Below are 23,599 nucleotides of genomic sequence, written 5' to 3' on the forward strand. Positions count from 1 at the left end.
CGTTAAATACTTACCTATTCTATAAAGCTGTAGCTTATACTTGCTTATTAGTTTGTATTTTGTAAATATTTAGTAAAAAGTCTCCGACTTGATGATAGGAGTCCTATCAACATGTTGGAGGTCAAAGAGGTTCCTTTTATTCGATGGCTTCTAACAAAAATTTCTTGAACTAAGTATAAGTCCGCGACAGGTCGAGATGGCAATAGGCAAGGGAACGCCCCGCACACCCACACAGCCCCCACGCTAACGTGACGTGCGGGTGTGCGGGGCGTCCCCGACCTCATACTCCTATTGCCATATCGACATGTCGCGGACTATACATAGTAGGAAGGTATATCTACCCATTTGCAGATAATTCAAAGTACCTAACTTAAGTATCTACCTACTAAGTTAACACACATAAGTAGGTACTTAGGTAGGTACTTATTTCTTTTCTCGTCAATATGATTCGAAACTAAACGAACAACGCTTGATTCTAAATTAAGCAGTTTTGAAAATAAGGCAGTCAAAAACGATGTTACGAAAGCCTTCTCATTCTGATAGGAGAGTGCTCAAACCTGCGATGGGTTGAGATGATGACGATGATGATGACGAAATATTTGGTTTAATTTTCCTGTTCTTTGTCGACTATAACACCTTTAAAAAAACAAGTTCACCTTTAATAATAAGTTTTTAAGAAACCGCCACTGTTTCTTAACAAGCTTTTTGTAGCAAAAGTCAAAACTCAAAACGTCTACTTACGAGTAATAAAGTGCTGTAACGCTGGTCACACATGATCAAGTTTGCAGCGGACTTGATGCGGCGTCCAGTGAACTTGACGGTGTATGATATCACAGTGTATGGCTATTAGTTGAATGGACACCAAATTCAAGTCCGCTGCAAACTTGGCCAGCGTAATAACCAACGTCAAGTGTGCATGACATCATGTACACTGTTAGCCACATCCGTCAAGTTTTGACACCACTAAACTTCAAGTCCGTTGCTACTTGACCAGTAAACTTGATTTTATATGGTCAGCGTAAGCTTTATGTACTTAAGTCGTATCACGCGACGTTGATGCAAAGAACACAAAGGCCGTATTTTAGTACACCTTGGATCAGAGACTAAGTTACACGTATTAGTGCTGATCGGTTAAGAATAAAGATGCGACGTACTAAGTTACGGAAATAAGTCAAAATGTACCGTGCGTTCTTTACTTTCGTGTCATTAGGATTTTTAAGTGTGTGCGGTCAGTATTTCCGGTCGCCATGCCCGGATTATTTTGACTATAGAAGTGATAATAATGGAGTGCATGGGGTTATTAAGTTGCAGCCATTCGGCCCTGTCTCCACTTTGCTAGTCAAAGCGAACTTTACGATAGCTACTAGGTTAGCCTCAGTAAGTGCAACAGTTTTGTTTTATTTCAACTAGGTAGGTATAGGTTCCCTTTTTAGCAAGAGCTTTCTTGTGGTAATAATGTGATTGGCAGTGCGTATTGGGCACCCAGATGCCTTCTGCATACTACCTACAGTACGCGACAGGTCGAAATGGCAATCGGGCAGGGTATGGCCCGCACACCCGCACAGCCCCTGCGCTAATCCAGTGGGGGCGAGCGTGGGTGACGTGTGGGGTGTCCCTCCGCCTTATACTACGATTGCCACCTCGTCCTATCGCGAACTATACTAGAGTGTAGGATATTGAATTACCTACTAAGGTTAGCCTGCCTAGGTAGGTCACGGTTTTCAGATTTTTCCCCTAAAACCAGCTATAAGACCCACCTACCTGCCAAATTTCATGATTCTATGTCAACGGGAAGTACCCTCTAGGTTTCTTGACAGACAGACAGACAGACGGGTTCAGTTTTTCCTTTTGAGGTACGGAACCCTAAAAATGAATCACTAAATGTGATCGCATATAATCGATGTGATTGCAAATCACATCGAGATTGCAAATCTCGAGAACCGCTGAACCGATTTCGCTAATTCTTTTTTTATAATATTCCTTGAAGTACGAGGATGGTTCTTACGGAGAGAAAATTTAATTCAACCTCCCCCTCAATTTTCTAAACTCTACCCGAGCGAAGCCGGGGCGTATCAGCTAGTAGATAGATATAAAAGAAAACATCATCATACTTCATATTATAATAAGTAATTTATCTTCGTTTATCTCATCTCCCCCCACCTGTAGATACACGTGATCAGCTTATAATTGGATAATTTGATAAGACTGATATAGGTACCTACTTGTTTAGATCGCGTGTTTCAATATAATTATTAACAAATGGCGCTTAGAAAAAATATCTTCTAGACTATTATTTATAATGTACATTACAGAAGAGTAAATAGGTATATAAGAGGAAAAGGCGACTGACTGACTGACTGATTTATCAACGCACAGCTCAAACTACTGGACGGATTGGCCTGAAATTTGGCTTGCAGATAGCTATTATGACGTAGGCATCCGCTAAGAAAGGATTTTTGGAAATTCAATCCCTAAGGAGGTGAAATAGGGGTTTGAAATTTGTGTAGTACACGCGGACGAAGTCGCGAGCATAAGCTAGTCTTAGATAAATATTTATTAACTGCAGAACTACCTTAAAAAATCAACCCCCCAGACTCAGTAGCCTTTAAAAGTTGGAGGTCCTGGGTTCGATTCTCGGCTAGGTCAGTTTGGTTGGGCCAATTCATTATTTCTAATTTAGAAATTGGCTCAGGTCTCGTTTGGTTCTTAGTCTAAACTATAAATTTACCATCAGACAATATCGCAATATCGCGATAACTTTTAAAAGAAAGACGCTTCTTTTATTCGATGGCAGACAACTCTTCTAACAAAAAGTTCTTGAACTAAGTACTTACTTATGTATTAATAACAAAATTTAAAAAAAAATAAGTTTTTAAACTGTTCGTATGGTTGATAATGTGTCAGTTGTTTTTCTTTGAAATACCTACTTATGTAGATTAATATACGTAGGTACAGTCTTCCGTAGGTAAATTATTACGCGAATAAAAAATAAATATTTAAGCAGTTATCCCATTTGCTACAGCCTACAACGTAACAGAAACTTGTTTGTAATAATTTATTGATGATGAATTCATATTGTTAATGTACCTACTAATCCTTTACAAGTACAACGTAGTAATTCCTACTTTAATACTCATCATAATTAATTAAAATACTTATGAATAATTATTATGAAATAACATTTTGTTTATTATGAAGATTATTAGCATCAGACATGCATAAACGAAGTAGTTGCATAAAGGTTCGTACGCACCTGAGCGGCGCGGCGCGGCGCTTCAGTGAGCTTCACGTCGCGGCACAGAGCTTCAAAATATCATTTCTATCATTTTGTATGGCGCATATCGCACTAGAGCGGCGCGGCGCGGCGCTTCACCGCGCGTTGCCGCGCGGCACGGCTGGAGAGAATATTTTGAAGCGCACCGAAGCGACGACGCGCAGTGCAGTGACGCTAGTGCGACATACCCAGCGGCGCGGCGCGGCGCTTCAGTATGCGTACGTCGCTCGAATAAGATACACGCGCATCTTGTTAGGTATTTAAAGTACAGGCAAGAATCGGCAAGATAGACCTCAAAATAAATAACGTAGGTTTAATTTTTGGCACATGACGTGTTCCTCAGACATGCTCTTAGAAGTATATCCTCAAAGGTCCCAACCCCTAGGATGTCGGCTTCCCCCCTTCCCAGTGTCTAAATGTATAAATGTCTCTCCGAGCGTTATGAGAAAACATCAATGGTAAAAATAATCCTGATTAAATAACTATAATACATGTACATGTACATGTACAATGTACATATTATACCTACCTACTTCATCTAGGTAGAATTAATAGTTTCGGAAATATGCCTACCTATTGTTGTACTTGTGTTTATATTATACTAGCTTATGCCCGCGACGTCGTCCGCGTGGACTACACAAATCTCGAACCCCTATTTTACCCCCTTAGGGGTTGAATTTTCATAAATCCCTTTTTAGCGGATGTCTACGTCATATTAGCTAGTTAGCTAGCCAGCATGCCAAATTTCAGCCCGATCCGTCAAGTAGTTTGAGCTGTGCGTTGATAGATCAGTCAGTCAGTCACCTTTTTCTTTTATATAGGTATTTAGATATAATATGTACCTGTGTTTACCTGCCTATTTTATATATTCTATTGCACATAAAACAAAGACATTTTGCGAAAATGCTTTTTCTAATGTAATTTCCACAGAACCTAAGGGACTAGCTGATGCCCGCAACTTCGTTCGCGTAGATGTAGGTTTTTTAAAAATCCCGTGGAAACTTTTTGATTTTCGGGATAAAACTAGCCTATGTGTAGGCACACATAGGCTACTTTTATCCTACAGGGTATAATCTATCTCAGGTATATAGGTACTAGTAGGTAATTCCCGGAAATGTGCTCACCTATAGAAAAATCTAAATCCACGCGGACGAAGTCGCAGGCATCATCTAGTTGCATTTTTTTTTAGATTTTTAATCCCGTGTGATTTTCCGTGATAAAAAGACTCTTTGATTTTCCGGGATAAAAAGTTGCCTACCTCTGTCAATTCCCGGAATGCAAGCTACCTCTGGTCCAAACTTCATATAAATGGGCCTTTAACAATCCTGTGGAAATTCTTTCATTTTCCAGGATAAAAAGTAGCCTGTCCTTCCCCGGGATGTAATTCAACTTTGTACCAAATTTCATCAAATTCGGTTAAGCTGTTGAGCCGTGAAAAGCTAGTAGATAGACAGACAAATACACTTTTGCATTGATAATAATATAAGTATGGATATGCATAAATATTTTTTTATAATTTCCATAAAAACTATCATCATCATCATCAACCGATAGATATGTCCACTGCTGGACATAGGTTTCTTGTAGGATTATATTACCGACCTGTGTGGTATACCTATTGTTTCTAATGTAATTTCCACAAAAACTATTAGGCAATAGCATAAAGAATTTTGTCTTCGACATTCTGAAGTAAATGTGAAATGGTACAGAGTCATTAAGAAGGCGAGGAAACAAAATGTGATATCCTTCTTGATATCGTGACTTTGGTATGTCAGCAATCCATTTCTTCTTCTTTTTTAGGGTTCCGTACCTCAAAAGGAAAAACGGAACTCTTATAGGATCACTTTGTTGTCTGTCTGTCTGTCTGTCTGTCTGTCTGTCTGTCTGTCTGTCTGTCTGTCTGTCTGTCTATCTGTCTGTCTGTCTGTCTGTCTGTCTGTCTGTCTGTCTGTCTGTCTGTCTGTCTGTCTGTCTGTCTGTCTGTCTGTCTGTCCGTCTGTCTGTCAAGAAACCTACAGGGTACTTCCCGTTGACCTAGAATCATGAAATTTGGCAGGTAGGTAGATCTTATAGCTGACATTTGGGGAAAAATCTGAAAACCGTGAATTTAGGGTTAGATCACACAAAAAAAATTAAATTGTGGTCATGAACTAATAATTAGTATTTTCAACTTTCGAAGTGAGTGACTATACCAAGTGGGGTATCATATGAAAGGTCTTCACCTGTACATTTTAAAACAGATTTTTATTTATTTTTATGCATCATAGTTTTTGAATTATCGAAATCATACGACTGTAGTACGGAACCCTCATTGCGCGAGCCTGACTCGCACTTGGCCGGTTTTTTCTCTTCGATAATTCGTTCTTCTTCTGCACAACAAAGAAATAATAATCAAATCCTCTTCACTGTCGCTCATCTTGCGACGTTGTTGCTCGTACGCGAACGGGTATAAAAGTGACGCGCAAGTGACGCGAGGTGCCGCGTACTGAAGTTGTAGTGCGGTAGGCACCGTCGAGCGGCCTGAGGTGACGCGTTCTGCAGTCGGACTGAAGCGCCGCGCCGCGCCGCTCAGGTGCGTACGAACCTTAAAAGTGTCTAAATAAATAATAGTCCTTGATCATCATCATCATGATCAACCCATCGCCGGTTCACTGCAGAGCACGGGTCTCCTCTCAGGGAGAAAGGTTTGGCCATAGTCTACCACGCTGGCCATGTGCGGATTGGTAGACTTCACACACCTTTGAGAATATTATGGAGAACTCTCAGGCATGCAGGTTTCCTCACGATGTCTACCTTCACTGTTCAAGCAAGTGATATTTAATTACTTAAAACGCACTTACGTAACTCCGAAAATTTAGAGGTGCGTGCCCGGGATCGAACCCCCGACCCCCGATTAGAAGACGGACGTCCTCACCACTAGCCTATCACAGCTTGTCCTTGATTACATCTACACAAGTAACACAATAATTAAATTAAATTATATACCTATGTGAGGGTGACGTCAGCTTCCTATTCGGGAGGTCGAAAGTTCGATTCCGGGCACGCAGCTCTTTGGAATTACAACGGTAAAGGAAAACATTCTGAACCTGCATGCCTGAGGGGTCTCCATAATTTTTTCAAAGGTGTGTAAAGTCTACCAATTTGAACTTGGCCAGAATGGTAGACTACGAGGCAAACCCTTCTCTTTACGAGAGGAGACACGTACTCGTTAGTGAGCCGGCGATAGGTTGATGATAATGATAATTATAATAAATATGTTTGCCTGAGTTCTTTCAGGAAGAAGTTCTTGAGATAACATCATATTTGCGAAAAATGTGAGACACATTTTTTAATTACCTTTTACCGATCACATGGCAGAGGAATGGACATATTAATGGAAGGAAATTTTAAAAGGCACATGCCTACTGTTATTATATTACTAGGTGTAGCTTGCGACTTCGTCCGCGTGGATTTAGGTTTTTGAAATTCCCGTGGGAACTCTTTGATTTTCCGGGATAAAAAGTAGCTGTCAATAGTAGATGTCAATATCGCTGTACTAAATTTCGTCAAAATCGGTTGAAAGGATGGGCCGTGAAAGGCTAGCAGACAGACAGACAGACAAACAGAGGGACAGATAGATAGACACACTTTCGCATTTATAATATTAGAATGGATATGGATTTACTAGATGATGCCCGCGACGTCGTCCACGTGGATTTAAAATCCTGGGAACTCTTTGCTTTTCCGGGATAAAAATTTGCCTCTGTCCCGGGCGCCAGCTACCTCTGTACCAAATTTCATATATAAAGCGGTTAAACGGATGGGCCTTATCGTGGGAATATTTTGATTTCCCGGGATAAAAAGTAGCCTATGTCCGTCCCTGGTATGTAAGCTAACTCTGTACCAAATTTCATCAAAATCGGTTTAAGTATTTGACCATGAAAAGCTAGCGGACAGACAGACACACTTTCGCATTTATAAGTAATATTAATTAGTATGGATGTAGTATGGATTAAAAAAAATAAAAATTGTACCTACCTACCTAACTGTACCTAATTGCTCTTCCTGGTCACACGTTTAAAACTGCTTTATCATTTATTACCATCAAGTGAGATCGTAATCAATTGCTGTCAAAATATCGGCAAGTGTTGGAAGACGCATAACGTAGGGTTCCGTGGTCATGTTTTTTTTTTATATTCTGTTACAAGTATCTAAGCCCTTGATTGCGAACTCACCTGGTGGTAACGGTAACTGATGGATGCAATCTAAGATTGAAGCGGGCTAACTTGAAATGGGTATGACTTTTATTAAATCCATACCGCATAGCACAGAGTGGGCATCGTACCGGAACGCTATCGCATAGTGACACGGCTTTGCCTTGCCGGTTATAAAAACAAAAAGGAGAATCATCGGAAGCTTTCGGAAAACTATTTGAAAAAGCTCAAAAAAATAAAATTTCTTTTTAACGAGGTGTATTGTATGTCATTATTATCGTATGTCAACATTTTTTATACTTTCTGACGGACGAACAGGTAGACATGGCATGGACGTAACCTTGAAAAATTAACCATAAGGATTCCTTTTTTATACTACGGAACCTTAAAAATTATAAATTACAGTTAAGTATATAGGCCAAAGTGCCCACATAAAGATGCAGTCGATCGGCCCGAAACATGAATTACGGTCAAAAGATAATAAATATTACGGTAGTCAACTCCCATAACCATTCAACCTCAATAATCTCTGTTGTAACTGTTATACGTCTACATACTTATATTTGTAGGTCTACCACGCTGGCGATGTGCGGTGATATTTGTAGGTATTTCTAATTAATGGCGAGCATCTTGACCTAACAAGTTAGTTTATCATACTGATAGTGGCATAGGTAGTATAGGTACTATTAAATATATTCTGTGGCACAGGTTCAAAACTACTTACTTACCTACCGTATTGTACGTTCAAGTTAAATCGATTATTTAAAACTAGTGAACCGTCCCGGTTTTGTACGCGTGCAATGTAGATAGGTACTAATGTGGTGTCAATGTGGTTTTTTTACATACCTAAATATTTCAAAAGAATTAGACAGCAGCAAAACTCACAGTCGGCATGATTTCTAACGACATTTTGAACAGAACGAAACTAAACTATACCTACGTATAAACCTTCAATCAGTCAGTCACCTTTTTAATAAGATTATTTTGACAGAATATTATATTCTATCCATTCTAATTATTTCCTTTCATATTTCTTCACACGAAAGACTGTACATATAAGGCTCTATGACAGTAGAGCAATCGGAGAGGGAATGCCCCGCACACCCGCACACGCACAGCCCCCGCGCTAACATAGAGCAGGCGAGCGCGGGTGACGTGCGGGTGTGCGAGGCATCACCCGCCTCATATCCCCATTGACATCTCAACCTGTCGCGGACTATACCTATTTATGAAAACAGTCATAAATTATAGGTAAAAAATGTGGTTTTGGGCAGCTTGTTTCTTACATTCTGTATTCTCATAAGAGTCACCCAGTTAAATATAAAACATGCATTAGCGAAAATATGCGTAAGTACACTAAGTACTTAAATCATCTTAGTTGATTCCCCGCAGGTCCTCTTTATTTGTACTTATGTAGGCAAGCGCCCATGGCAGGCACATAAATTGCCCTTAGTTTTGCGAGCGTCTAGGAGGTAGACAGGTTTGCAAGTCGTGCAACAACTCTGTGGAATGAAGGTCAATAACCTATTAGGTAGATATATAGGTTTTAAGTACCTACGAAATAAGGAATTTTCTCATAATACATTTGTTGAAAAGGGAAAAATTAAAATGCATTATTTTACTTTTCAAATCCGACGAAGAAAAACCATTTTTTGCAGCAGCTTCGCTCGCGTTGAACTCTTTAATATGTGTCATATTAAAACATTAAATTACCTGCATACGAGTGCACGTACATCTTTATCTATTTAATTTAATTTCATTATGTTTTTAAAATAAAATCACGGTTATTTGTACAAGTTGATTTGATTGATCAGACATAAATCATATTCTTGAATAAAAGAATCACTACCCATAATAATATTATAAATGTAAAAGTGTGTTTGTTGTCCTTCGATCACCTCACAACGGAGCGACGCGACGGATCGACATGATTTTTTGCATGGGTATATTTTTATCCCGGAAAATCAAACAGTTCCCACGGGAGTTTTTAAAACCTAAATCCACGCGTACGAAGTCGCGGGCATCGGCTAGAAGTAAATAAATATTTATAGTCTTAAGGGATTTTTTTTAATATTACAATAAAACTTAAAGCTAGCCTTATCTAATTACTATATAAATCATGACCGCGTGGAATGGTGCCAAGAATACTGGCTGCATTTCCGCGCTGGACAGCCAGGCTGATCCGTTGCGCAAAAAATGAGCCAGCCCTTCTGTCACCAGATGAGGCTATTAATCGCGGTGAAATGTCTCGTAAATTTTTTTTAGCACTAAGACTCCATGGCCCCAGGGTCTCCACGGCAAACGGCACAAAAATGTAACTCTCTATAAGAGAGGCATACTTGCGCCGCTTGCCGTTTTCAGCTGTTTCTGTTGCGGCTCCCGGTCTTGATGCTGTCTTCCTGATATGACACGGGGCCAATGTGTCAACGCAAGTTGCGTCCCACATTAGCGCCTGTCCCCATTCCCAGGGAACCAGCGTCAATCCATCAGGTCTCTTGCCATCATTCCGACTAATCCCTGCCGGCTCAATGAGCGCAGGAATATTTATGGTGGCAAGAGCTCTTTTAATTGTATCGTTAAGAGAGCCATGCCTAAACAGCCTACCAGAGCTCCTTTGTCAAGAGAGTCCGTGGATTCCAAATTTATCAACCTCTTTTCCACACGGACATCTGTGCTGATGGCACAGTGGTGTTCCCAATCTGAGACCTAGAGCCACATTTTTTAAATTCTTTATTACAAATTAATTACATACAAATTAAGTTAATCTTCCTAATATTTTTTTGTATATACCCAGGTATTCTTTTCTCGCGAAGTATATTTTTTAGCTAACTGTGAAATTAAACGTACCTAATGCGTGATGCAATGTCAGTTAGTTTGCATATGTTGATGTATTGAGAGTTGATTTGACATTTTCGACTTTCTCTTGAATGAAACTTGGCAAAACCCATGTGCATTTTACGCGAAACTTAATAGCGGTTTAAACACGTTCCTCGTAGTATTAACTTGGACTTAAGGAGGACGTGTTAAGACTGTTAAGTATACAGAAACATTTGTAAGTATGTGTCACGTACAATTTTGTTGTCTTCGTCTAGATCCACTACTGGATATAGGCTTCTTGTAGGGACTTCCACACGCTACGGTGCTTTCCGATGCGATATCGGTTCTGTGAACTACTTACATACGGTGCACCACCCATTACCACTTCAGTGTTGCAATCATTATAATTATTATAAATCAAATAGGTAGGATAAGGTACTTACTTATCTAGCTACTATAAACGTAGGTACCTTTTGTAAGTTGTAACTTAATTTAATGAACTTAATTAATAATAATAATAATAGTTTTTTTTAAATAATAATCTGTCTAATTTTTTTTAATAATAATTTTTTGAAAGTTCAACGCAAGTTAGAGTTAATCTGTTATAATAAGTTAACCATTCAAAAGTAATCATGTCTTTTTGGCTTTACCAAGGTGCGCTCTACCTATGTCCTTTACCTACCTACAAACCATATAATATTATGTAAGAGTGTATAAATACTATATACATGTAAGTAGGTACCCATGCTATGTTGGTTGGCATTTACAGAATTTTAAATGAGTTGATGTTATCTGAATAATAATCTAGGTGTGTCCAGTTATTATTATTATTTTAAGGAGCTACTAATAAATTATGTAGGTAATGAACCTTCCCATAATACAGATAACGTCCTAACAATAATACTTAGACGTATAGCTTAGGTACCTATTTTAGCCACCAATTCATTACCGTCGTTCAAGATGACTCACCTTAGAGGCTTATGTTGGTAATTAAGCGTAAGTTGGAAGTTCCCATATGGAAGGTAGATATTATTATTGTTATGTTTATCCTCCATCTGTCTCATTATTTTCAAGTTTTTTTCTAAAAATCTTGTGAGTACGACTACGGTATATTCAAAATAAGCTGGCGTGTTTCCACTTCAGATCGTCATTACCAATAACAATAGGATTTAGTCGTGGCGGGTGAATTCTTTGTAAACACTTTCGCGTTTTGATACTTTCCCTATGTTATCTTCTTTTTAATAATATAAGCAAATAGAAATACTCAGTTGTTTTTAAACTTCGAAAAGTTCAGTTAGTTAGTTAGTTCAGTGGAAATTCGTCTTTCGATATGTTTCGTCCTTAGGTGAAATCACCTTCCACAGTGCCATGTAAAAATAATAAAGACGATAATCTGAATGTATTCAACAAACATCTAAGTCGTGATGCATAAATAATTCTCTTGGACGTATTTTAATTTAATTGTAGTTGTCAGTGAGAAAAGTGCTCTGAAAGAAACTTCCCGCTTGACATATTTTATGAATATTCAAAAGTATCAACACTGGTTAGTTTGCAACAAAATAGATAAGGTCGAACCGGCTTCTTTAAAAATGAATGGGTTCTATGAGTTTATTAACCCTATTGCTTACGTTCAAGTGGAAACACGCCAGCTTATTTTGAATGCACTATACCTCCTATTTACTATCGTAAAGTTATTGTTACAACGTTATAGAGGTATCGTGAATATGCCTTGGTTCCTATTCCGTAAATTGTTAACTAGTAGGTATTTTAACCGCCAGGATATTATGGATTGTGTATAATTACTTATTTTAGATGCAAAAAAAGGACTAATTATTATTAAATACCTACACATACACACCTTTATCACAAAAGGTTTAATTACACTAATTTAACACCAATTAATTAGAATTAATCCTTCGATATTGGTAAAATAAAACTTAACGAAATTATTTGTTGACTGATGATGACATCAATTAGGTAGATGAACACGATGAACACCACATTATTACCTACGTACTGTTACATACCTACTACCTACCTAGTAGGTAGGTACCATAAGCTTAATGTGTCCACCATTGTCTAACTACCTTTATTTTTCTATTTTTTTATTAGAACCACCAACATTTCTGAGTTATGAGTGTGTTATGAGTGTTATCTATACTCTATACTTATTATATAAAGAGGTAATGTCGTTGAGTTTGTTTGTAGGGGGTAATCTTTGGAAGTACTGAACCGATTTTAAAAATTCTTTTACCAGTAGAAAGCTACATTATTCCTGAGTGACATAGGCTATATTATAAACACGCGGGCGAAACCGCGGGGATCAGCTAGTTAATTATACATTCATAACATTTGACATAATTTTAGTCTTACTTAGGTGCTAGGTCAAAATACCTACTTACCTACCTTACAAACTGTTGTATTGTAATAAAATGATCACTACAGTCTACTACTAAATGTTGCAACTTGCAGCTAAATAAGATGCAAACATTTGTCTAATGTTTTATTTAATACTTACCGACTCGTAATAATCATCATTAGGCGAGTATAGGTAGATTTACTATTAAGAACCATTTATCTCAGTCATCAGTATTCAAGACAACACAATATTGTGGTTCAAAACGTGTTTCAAAAGGCACACGTTATATTATTTTTCTGCAAGGGACTGGCCCCTACCGTAAACATGCCGATGTCGCGTGTAACTATTTCTTTTACATTATCTACACATTAATAATTCTGCTGTTAAATCTGAATTTATATAACAAGAAGGGTGTTAAAATTAGGTGGAAATTGACCTATACGTACGCAATTGAATAGGCGTTACTCAGATATATAGCCCGCGACTGGTCAAGATGGCAATGGGGGAGGGAGCGCTCTGCGCAGTCCCCGCGCTAACCCAGTGCGGGCAAGCGCGGGTGACGTGCAGGGCGCCCCCCTCTCTTTTCCGGATTGCTATCTCGACCTGTCGTCTATTATAGGTACCTACTCTCTAAAGTTGCGCGTCGCTACGCGACGCAGCAGCGCAGCGCCTTATGCTTGCTCCATACAAACCCATAGAAACTACTTACTCTACTACTTACGTATATTTGCCGCGCGCGTCGCTCAAGCACTCTTGTGGCCCAAGTTCGCTTTGCTTCATACTACAAACTCATATTATAAACTGCACCTATTCGCCGCGCCGCGTCGCGTAGCGCAGCTTAAGTGCGTTGACACTTGGCTCATTTATGTATACCGTATTCGATAGCTATGTAAAGTAAAATATCTACTAAACCGTTAAATTGCGGTACGGCCTATTTTGGGAATTAGGTTTATTATATAGTTAGCTAGGTACATATTATATGGAAAAAGAAAGTACTTACCTACTACAAAAAGGCAACTAGCTAACTTATTCATTAGCGAGGGCTCAAGTCTGTCAAGTTTTTGAAGCGAAGCTTCGCTCGAATTCCGTAAAAATTAAGTAAAATAAGAAAAAATTAAATTACCACTGACAGGTCAAAGTTATAATGTCATGGACTCGATTGCGACTACAATGCAGTCGGGATTGAGTGCATGACAAAATAAAATATGCAAGTAAGTAACAATATACACTTAGCTTAGATAATTAGCTGATGCGCGCAACTTCGTTTGCGTAAATATAGATTTCTTAAAAATCTTCTTAAAAATTATATATAATTTTTACTATTGTATTTATTGTATTGTCTCTTTCTAAATAAACTCTGAACAATTCGCACCTATTAGCACAACGAACTTTGATATCATATCTACTTAGCAAGCTACTGAGAAATCTGTTGAGTTTCTTATGTACCTGCCTCTGACAAAGAAGAAGATAGCTGTACAGTGTACATGCATACAAAACATCATTAAGGTCATTTTTGAATGATTCAAAAAAACTCTTCAAATAATGCTGCAGCCTGGGTGCCCTTAATGATCCTTAAAAACATTAAGGAAATGATGAATGTTTTAAAAATAAAACCGTTAATATAAGCTGCAGATGTAGGTTAAAGTTTAAAATAATATTTGGTAGGGTTAACAGTTAACCTATATTGTCCTACATTTAAAATTAAGTAAGTGTAATTTTTTGAGCGGTTATGTGTGGCGAAAACTGAAACTTCTTCAGTTTCAGTTTTCGCCAAGGTCTATTCTCTCAAAATATCACGGTCAGTGGACCCTGATATTTTGAGAGAATAGACCCGATTCCTCCAATTAGGTCTACTTCTATTCTCTCAAAATATCACGCTACCACACCTAATATGTAAAGTTTATACTTTTATTAAAAATTTAAATATTGAAAATTTAAGACTTGAAGCCTTCCCTAATTACTGTACAAAGCACGCCCGTGCCAATCTTGCCAAGAATACTGGCTGCATTTCCGCGCTGGATAGCCATGCTGATCTTTTCCGCAAAAAATGATCCAGCATGCCTCGTAAGATTATTTTTGCACTAAAACTCTATGGCACCAGGGTAGCCAATGGCTATGGTAAGCTGGTTACTTCCAGTGGTAAATTATTTTGACGATTCCAAAGCACGTCATGTTTAAGTTTATTTGAATTAAAATTGTTCTATTCTATTCAAACGGAACAATCATTCTTTCCTATTTTTTTGCAGACATATGCAGGCAGCATCGTGCCCGTTGGTTCAGAGCTGCATCTCCTGCAGGACTTCAACCGAGGAGTTCCACTGGAATACCGGGTGAATTTCCCCGTGGTGTCTCCCGTTCCACAGCTCACGGCTCTGATGGTGAACGATAACGTCGTATGTTATGGACCTGGAGGTAAGACCACACCCACCATATATTGTAATAAATATATAAAAGTAAAATAAAAGACTGGCTGAGCTATCAACGCAAAGGTCAAACTACATGACGGATCGGCCAATTAGGACGTAGACATATCCGCTTAAAAAGAATTTTTGAATATTCAATCTGTAAGGGAGTAAAATAGGGGCATCGTGTAGTCAACGCAGATGCAGTCGCGGGCATAAGCTAGTCTATTTTATATAAATACTAGATAGTGCCCACGACTTCGTCCACGTGGATTTAGGTTTTTAAAAATCCCGCGGGAACTCTTTAATTTTCCGGAATAAAATAGCCTATGTCACTATCTCCATAATACTCAATGAAGCGTCAATGTAGAACTAACCAATATCAAATGAGCTAGGTGGCTATCATTCAGTGTTAGACACTGAGTCAGCGAATCACCCATCTGGATTGTGAGAGCGTCCGCCACTGCGTCCGCGCCCGCTCTTTCAATGTAAACATGCTCTAAAGCTACCTACGAATACTTGAAACAATTAAGTATACATATTTTTTTATGAAATATTCTACCAAATAATTAATCACTGTCAGCTCGTCTTTTGGTATAATATGTATTATTTGCAAAAACGCTGGCAAAAATGTTTTATGTTGTTTTTATAGAAGATCAGATTAAGTTCATAAATTCCTGTACTATATACGTTATATCTATACCTGTTACTGCTGTATAAAATTAAGTACGTACACAATTGAAAGGTCAAGGGTACTTTACTCTCCAGCCGCCAAATTCCACGGATTCCTGATAAAAATAAGTCATCAAGAAGAAATTATCTACCTACCTAGTAATTCTACTTACTTACTTGAGGAAGTTTGCCTTCACGTTAAAACGGAAAAATAACGATACTTAGTGTAACTTGCTTAATGCACTGTGCACCAACATACAAATACCAAATACAAAATCCTGAAGGTTTTTGTATTGCAACTACTTAGCTTATCCCTGCGACTTCATCCGCGTGGACTACACAAATTTTACACCCCTATTTCACCTCCTTAAGGGTTGAATTTTCAGAAATCCTTTCATAGCGGTCGTCTACGTCATAAATCAAAATAGCTACATGCCGAATTTCAGGTACCTGAAAACCTGATATGGTACTGAAGCCTTTTCGGAATCCGGCTTGTTCGCAAAGCTGAACCTTCAGTTCAATGTTTAATCAATAATATTTTTTTCTATAAACAGATACACCAGCTCCAGGCCAGTACGTCACAACAATAAGTCTCCAACACATGCTCTTCTTCAAAACTGGTGCAAATGGACTGCAGCCTGTACATAACCAATTCCAAACTCAACGCCCAGAAGTTATATACTCACATCAGATGCCATCTAATTCTCCGATAAACCCGACTAATTTCATCAATTATATCGACACAAACAAAGAGCATACCGGGAAGCCTGGTGAGTGTTAAGTACGGGGTTTTTGCTTCAGCGCTAATTGGAATTTTCCTTGTGGGTCAATATGACAAAAACAATCAGCTAAAGGCTCTGCGTTCAGCTGTGTACCTTAACAGCCAACAATAATAATCAATCTATCTGTAAACTGTTTTGTATATTATCTGTAAATTTGTAAATTACTTAACAACGTTGTTATATTTATCAAAAATTGTATGGTTTTCTTTGACAATTTAAAACCCGTGTTGCTAAACAACTTGTCGACAGATTACCGATACATTGATTTTATTAATTTTGGACGTTAAATACTTCATATGGAATTGGGAAACCATGGGATACTTAAAATCTATCTTATTCTGAAGACTATTTAGGTAGGTCTAATTAACTCTTCCCAGCGCCTCGACTAAGTACATACATGTGTACTGTTCTTATCGCTTAAAATCGCATTGTATTTTTTCAGTTTATGCGTTCATGGTTCTTCAACGTTCTAATCTCATCATAATACCATAATACTATGCCGTATTCACTAATATAGCTATCTGCTCCTTAGGGATTTATTTTATAAAAGTATTTGTTTATTTTTCTACAAGTATAATATATTATAATAGAATTTTGTATATATCTGGCAATTTGGCTTAAAATCATCGTCCGCAAATCATCCATTACAAATTCAAAATCACTCACGAAGAACTAATTGGATTAAATTTGTTTTTAGATGGCCAAACGTATTACATGGTAAATAACGGTTACCCAGTATACCAATCGCCAGACATATACCCGGCAGTTGTCCCGGACTATAACCAACCGTTTAACCAACCTAACTTTATTATAGATACTCCTGAAAGGCATACTACAAAAGTTACGACAGTTAGAACTACTACTACTAGTAGGACAACTACAGAGAGACCCCGAACTACATTACCTCCAGAACCCGCGTAAGTATTCAATTAGATGGATCTACTCAGTGGTCCACATTAAGCTTGGATGCCTTGCGAGGCATTGCTTTGCACGGTAGCCTTCGATACGACAGCGCAGCTAGTATATTCGCGCTCTGGTCGAAGCAGCGCAGTGGCAAATTTGCAACAAATGCGCTGCCGAACAAATCAAATACCTATAGAAAGAGCCAGCGCGTGCCAGACCCTCGTTATTTTGTTGTGTTCCTCCCATGGAGACAATACGCAGAGAAACTTTCAGCTTTTATAAAATAACGAAGGTCTGGCACGCGCTGGCTCTTAGTCCAAAAGCCTAGTGAAGCTGCTGCGCCTAGCGGAGACCCTGGTAATAAAACTATCCTCGAGATCGTCTAGAGGACAGTTAATTGGCAAGGTGCCCACTAAGCTCTACTTATGTAGAATGTTCTACCAGCAGTAGCTGTTAAAAAATCATTAAAAAACTTCCAATCTTCAAAATCTTAAAAAAAAACGTATTTAGCAACGAACGAAGTATAATTGGTATAAGTATACGGTCTATCAATCATCTGGTCTGATCAGGTAAACAAAATCATGGAACATGCTGAAACAGTACAAGGAAAATGAAATGTATTATGGAGGTTCATCTTTGAATTTGATACACAGGCATCCACAAAAGAGGTGCTGTTATCTACCTGCTATCAAACAAGGGGATGGGGTGTAATACCTGTTGTTATGTGTGCGATGGGTAAGTGAAGACGAAAATTCTTCGACGATACCCGTATTTTAGATTTTGTCAAGGGAGAGCGTAAACTAAATCTAAGTCCACACCTTGCTGTAGTTTCTTTCTAACGTGCATCTCGTTTTTGTCCACTATGTAAGAAAATTGCACTTACAATATTCTCTACTCTTATTTCAGGCCTTCATCGTCATCAGATCGCATCGGATCTTCATCGTCCGCAGAATGTGGCATAAACTTCAGAAACGACCCGAATGCCCCGATAGTGCCCCTGATCGTGAAAGGGGAAACTTTCGAGCGTGGGGAATGGCCGTGGCTGGTGGCGATCTTCAAGCGGAAATTCAGTTCTTTGAGCTACATCTGCGCTGGGACTCTTGTTTCTGAGCGTCATGTGATAACTGGTAAGCATGACCACAGTAATCATCATCATGAAACACCTATCGCCGGTCCGCAACTGAGCACAGGTATCCTCTCAGAATGAGCAAGGTTTAGACCGATACACTGGCCAAGTGCGGATCGGCAGACTTCACACATCTTTGAGAACATTATGGAGAACTCTCAGGCATGCAAGTTTCCTTACGATGTTTACCTTAATCGTTAAAGCAAGTAATATTTAATTGCTTGAAAGGCATATAACTCCGAAAAGTTAGAGGTTCGTGCCCGGGATCGAACTCTCTGAATAGGAGGGGGACGTCTTATCACAATAATACATATACTTACATACGAGTACATATTACATACACGAGTATGTGCAATGTGTTAGTCCAATAATTACATACATACATACTCTCCCTCCAAGGGATTTTTTACGTAAGCTAGGTTTTTTAACTATTAGGTCTTTAGCTAAAAGACTTCATTAAAAGAAGAATTTGGAAGAAACAAAAGTGATTCTTGATTTTTTTTGCAGCTGCCCATTGCATGCAACGTAAGAGCACTTACACGGCTATAAAGAACGTCGTTATAAGAGCAGGAGTGTACAACCTTGAGGACTGGAGTGATGATGACATCGCGGTGACCAGGGGCCTGGCTGCGGCCTCCATACACAAAGCTTACAATGCGTCGACACTTGCAAGTAAGATGCTTCAATTTATAATGAACCTTAGATACAGTTCTCCTTTAAGCCTTGAGTGCACAACCGTTAGTTCTTCGGAATTTACGGCTGTTCAGTGTTTAGGGCTCCTGTACTAGAGGTGTCAAAAAATAATGTACCTAATAAATTTATTAAATATATAAATGTATTCAAGATATTCGTTTTTAGATTAAAACAAAATTGAATACAATATATAATAAGTAGTGAAAATTTGAGAAAATCCTTCCTAAAAAATAACTCAGGCGTTCGATCTTTGATACGCCGCGCGCGGCGCGACCGAGCGACGATATTAGAATAAAATATATTAGGTAGGTACAGCTGAATACAAATATCGTCGCGATTCGACGGTGAATAATTATTACATCGAATTTTCGTATTGGCCTGTTACATGTTGACTGTGATGATACGAGTATGCGGCTAGTATTTTTATCATTTTGTTTGTTTCGTAATAAATTTTGAATGCAGTTTTATTTATTTGTGAACTTGAGTGTCGATAAATATTTAATGCGAATAATTGTAATGTAGATTAGGCAAAATAATGTAGATTAGGTACATTTTTGTGTTGTGATAGATTTGTGTCGCGCGTTAATAATACCTATTATAGTAGATTTGTTCTTTTTGGAAATACTTGCGTCATTTTATAAATCGTATGAGAAAATGTTTTTCAAAGTGTAGGTATTATCATACATTTAAGTATTATAGGTAATAGGTTAGGTACGTGAAGTGGTATTGTTCTTTTTAGAAATCATCATCATCATTTTATAATTCGTATGATAATAAATATGTAGAAATGTATGATAATAAATATAGTAGTTACCTACTAAAAAGATTTTTTTATAGGTAACTAGGTAAACTTACCTACCTATTGTATTGTAGGTATCTACTTGACATTGCTTTATCGTTCTACTTGTTTTTATTTTTACATACATAGGTAGGTACTAGGTACTGTATTCCGCGACAGGTTGAGATGGCAATCGGGGTATGAGGCGGGGGTGACACCCCGCACACCCGCACGTCACCCTCGCTCGCCCGCACTGGGTTAGCACAGGGGCCGTGCGGGTGTGCGGGGCATTCCCTCCCCGATTGCCATTTCGACCTGTCGCGAAGGTATGGGTTGGGTACCTATTAAGAGTAAAATTTAAAATTTAAATCAATCGAGTTAAATACAAGCTATACCCTAGTTCTCGACCTTATTGACGGTTATGAGAAAGTTGTTTTTTGTCATATTCTTGTTCAGTAGGTATCATTCATAGATTGTTAAAATGCTGTTTTCTGACGTATGTCAATAAGGTCGAAAATCGATTGCACCCATTTTTCTGCTTGCGCCTCACGGTTCAAGCAATTTTTTTTTTGTAACAAAATAATGTAACGTTAATAATTATTAAATATTTGTCTGTAACACGTGATAATATTGTGATACACACATGAACCTGTATTTGACACCTCTATCCTGTACCACGTTGATCTATTGCGATCCAGTACAAATAGCCAGAAGCTTCTTGGCCGTATCAACCGTCGTGCGTTCGTGCTCGATTGAGCTGATTGAGCAACGTTGACCCACGTCAGTAACTGGATACGTTTTGACGACCTCCCTGGCGCAGTGGTAAGTAGGTCCCCTCCATGGCCGGGGTAATTTGGAATTTTATAATTTCTAAATTTTTCTCTGGTCAGTCTGGTGTGAGGCTTCGACCGTGGCAAGGTACCACCCTACCGGCAAAGCCGTTCCGTTAAGCAATTTAGCGTTCCAGTACGATGCCGTGTAGAAACCAAAGGGGTAACGATAGGTTATAGCGCGATTGCTATCGCAACATCTAATTATTTATCCAGTTCACACCAAACGTATTACGCAACTAGCTTATGCCCGCGACTTCGTCCGCGTGGACTACACTTTCAAACCCCTATTTTACCCCCTATTGAAAGTTGAATTATCAAAAATTCTTTCCTAGCGGATATCTACGTCATAATAGCTACTGTATGCCAAATTTCAGTCCGATCCGTCCAGTAGTTTGTGCTGTGATCAGTCAAGTCACCTTTTCCTTTTATAAGTATATTTAAATAATCATTCTGAATCTCAGAAGAAGACTGAAATAAAAACCGTCCAAACACCCGTATTTATACAATTAAACAAGAACTTTAATTCCTCTAGATGATATCCTCGTCATGACGCTGACCAAAAACTTACCTCTGAGCGAAAACATAAGACCAGCCTGCCTTTGGAGCGGAAATCCAAATCTGAAGATGATCGTTGGAAAATCAGGAGTTGTAAGTTTTACTGCACATTTTCCCCTTTACAAAGATTAGGTAATTTACGTAAGGAATTGTGCCACTATATAGTTACTTACTTAAACCAGATAAGTTTATTTGGTTCCATTTGCAGATACGCGCCTGCCTAGAATATGCCTTTTCATTCTTCTTTTCCTGCATGTGTACTTGTAGATGCAGGTGGGGCTTACTTCGTCAGGTGACCCGAGAAATATACCTTTGATGGTTCCCGTGTAATTAAACTCTTAAGAGTCTTATGTCAAAAGAGAGATAGAAAGAAAAGAATTTACGTGACAGAAAGAGAGGTGTTTGTTAAATTTTAGAACGCAGTGATGTGCGAGCTGAATTACACTTAATTGCGTCCTAACAAGAGTCGCTATTTATTAAAATATCTTTGCGGAGTTAATTTTCTGTACCTGAGGTCTTATTGATAAAATTATTCCGTGGTATTAGCAAAGAGACATCCACTGTATAACGCATTTATGTGGTTTAGCAGATTATAACAAAACAAACCTAAAATAGGCCCATCCTTGTGCAAGTAATTCCTTGTGTATATCAATATCATGGATTTCTGCAAAGTGTCGCCTAGTTCTATCCATTTTAATTATCATCATGATCATGATCAACCCATCGCCGGCTCATTATAGAGCACGGGCCTCCTATCAGAGTGAGAAGGGTTTTGGCCATAGTCTACCACGCTGGCCACGTGCGGATTGGTAGACTTAACACTCCTTTGAGAACATTATGGAAAACTCTCAGACATACAGGTTTCCCCACAATGTTTTCCTTCACCGTTACTTAAAACGCCCATAACTCCGAAAAGTTAGACGTGCGTGCCCGGGATCAAACTTCCACTTAGAAGGTGGACGTCCTAACCGCTAGGCTATCACAGCTATTTTAAGTATCCATATTAATTAAAAAATTGTTAAAATGATATTATTTTTATGTATTTAGGTGGCTGGTTGGGGAGCCAACGAAATGGGCCCCGGTGGTAAAGGCGAGCCGCGCATGGTCGAGATGCCCATAGTCAGCACTGAAACATGCAGATCCAGCAAACCTGAGTTCCACAAACTGACATCGTCGAAAACGCTTTGTGCAGGTAGCTACCTAACCTACTACCTAAAATTAAGAAATTTTTTCGAAAAAATTTCGGGCGCGCTGGTCGTAAAATGACGCCCATTTTCAAATCCCAGTTGGGCGACTGTCATTTCTGAGGTATTTTGGGTTGTTGATTACGAAAATAACGCTATTTTCAAATCCAAGATGGCCGCGGTATTATTTTTAAATTTGGATTGAATGGATGTTATATCCGAAGGTTTCATGAGTGCTGATTACGAAAATAGTAGTATCCATTCCATTTTCGATATGGCTAAACTCTGCATTGATTTTGAAAAAATCTAAGGACTAAATAATTTTAAATGCATTTCAAAAAAATCCGCAATTCCGCAATTTTTGCGGTTCCGCAATATTCGATATGTAGGTATTTAAAACTTAATACTATTTCGGTATTAATCTACAACCTTTCGTGTTTTAATTCCCTGACTGTTAAACTACTGAGTCTTGTTGGCTATTAAGTATTTAAGTAAGAACATTTTTATTTTAATGTTTGTAGGAGATCACAGCGGCTCGGGCCCCTGCTTAGGCGATTCGGGTGGCGGCCTCTACTTATTGGAAAATGGACGTTGGAGAATACGTGGAGTTGTTTCATTATCATTATGGGCTGAAGGCGACGCTGTTTGCAACGTCGACGACTACATAGTGTTCACTGATACAGCTCAATATTTGCCATGGATCAATAGTGTTATGTCTGAAAGTATTCGTTAAATTATAGTGGTTTAAGTATACGATGTTGTTTTAATTATTTTATTTATATATCGGTAAGTTTATGTATTTAGTTTCAATAAGCTTCTACGACCTGTTTTGGATTAATTGAACACTTATAGGAATTGACTAAGTTAGAAATATAAAATTAGAACCATCAACACCATCAAATATCCAGCAATAAATTTCAATCCTTTAGGATTTAAATTTCTTCTATTGTTTTTTTATTATTATCTTATGTTTTTTCTCTAAAAAGAAAAAAGAAAATACCTATTTAGGTATTGTGTCATACCTATAA

General features: G+C 38.3%; 1 protein-coding gene across 2 annotated transcripts; it reads left to right on the forward strand.

Moving 5' to 3' along the window:
- Positions 1-1,095: 1,095 nt before the first annotated feature.
- LOC117985038 (serine protease gd-like) lies at positions 1,096-23,324 on the forward strand. Of its 2 annotated transcripts, none has more exons than XM_069501083.1 (9): positions 1,096-1,377; positions 14,890-15,055; positions 16,272-16,487; positions 17,197-17,416; positions 18,309-18,529; positions 19,036-19,200; positions 21,365-21,480; positions 22,435-22,579; positions 23,093-23,324. In XM_069501083.1, exons 1-9 carry the CDS (start codon positions 1,177-1,179, stop codon positions 23,302-23,304), a joined length of 1,662 nt encoding a protein of 553 aa, XP_069357184.1. In that variant the 5' UTR covers positions 1,096-1,176; the 3' UTR covers positions 23,305-23,324. The 2 variants fall into 2 exon arrangements, with proteins under 2 accessions (XP_069357184.1, XP_034827616.1); XM_034971725.2 differs by having other exon boundaries at positions 17,314-17,416.
- Positions 23,325-23,599: the final 275 nt, after the last annotated feature.

The sequence above is a fragment of the Maniola hyperantus genome, chromosome 9, assembly GCF_902806685.2.
Source record: "Maniola hyperantus chromosome 9, iAphHyp1.2, whole genome shotgun sequence".
Taxonomy (NCBI): domain Eukaryota; kingdom Metazoa; phylum Arthropoda; class Insecta; order Lepidoptera; family Nymphalidae; genus Maniola; species Maniola hyperantus.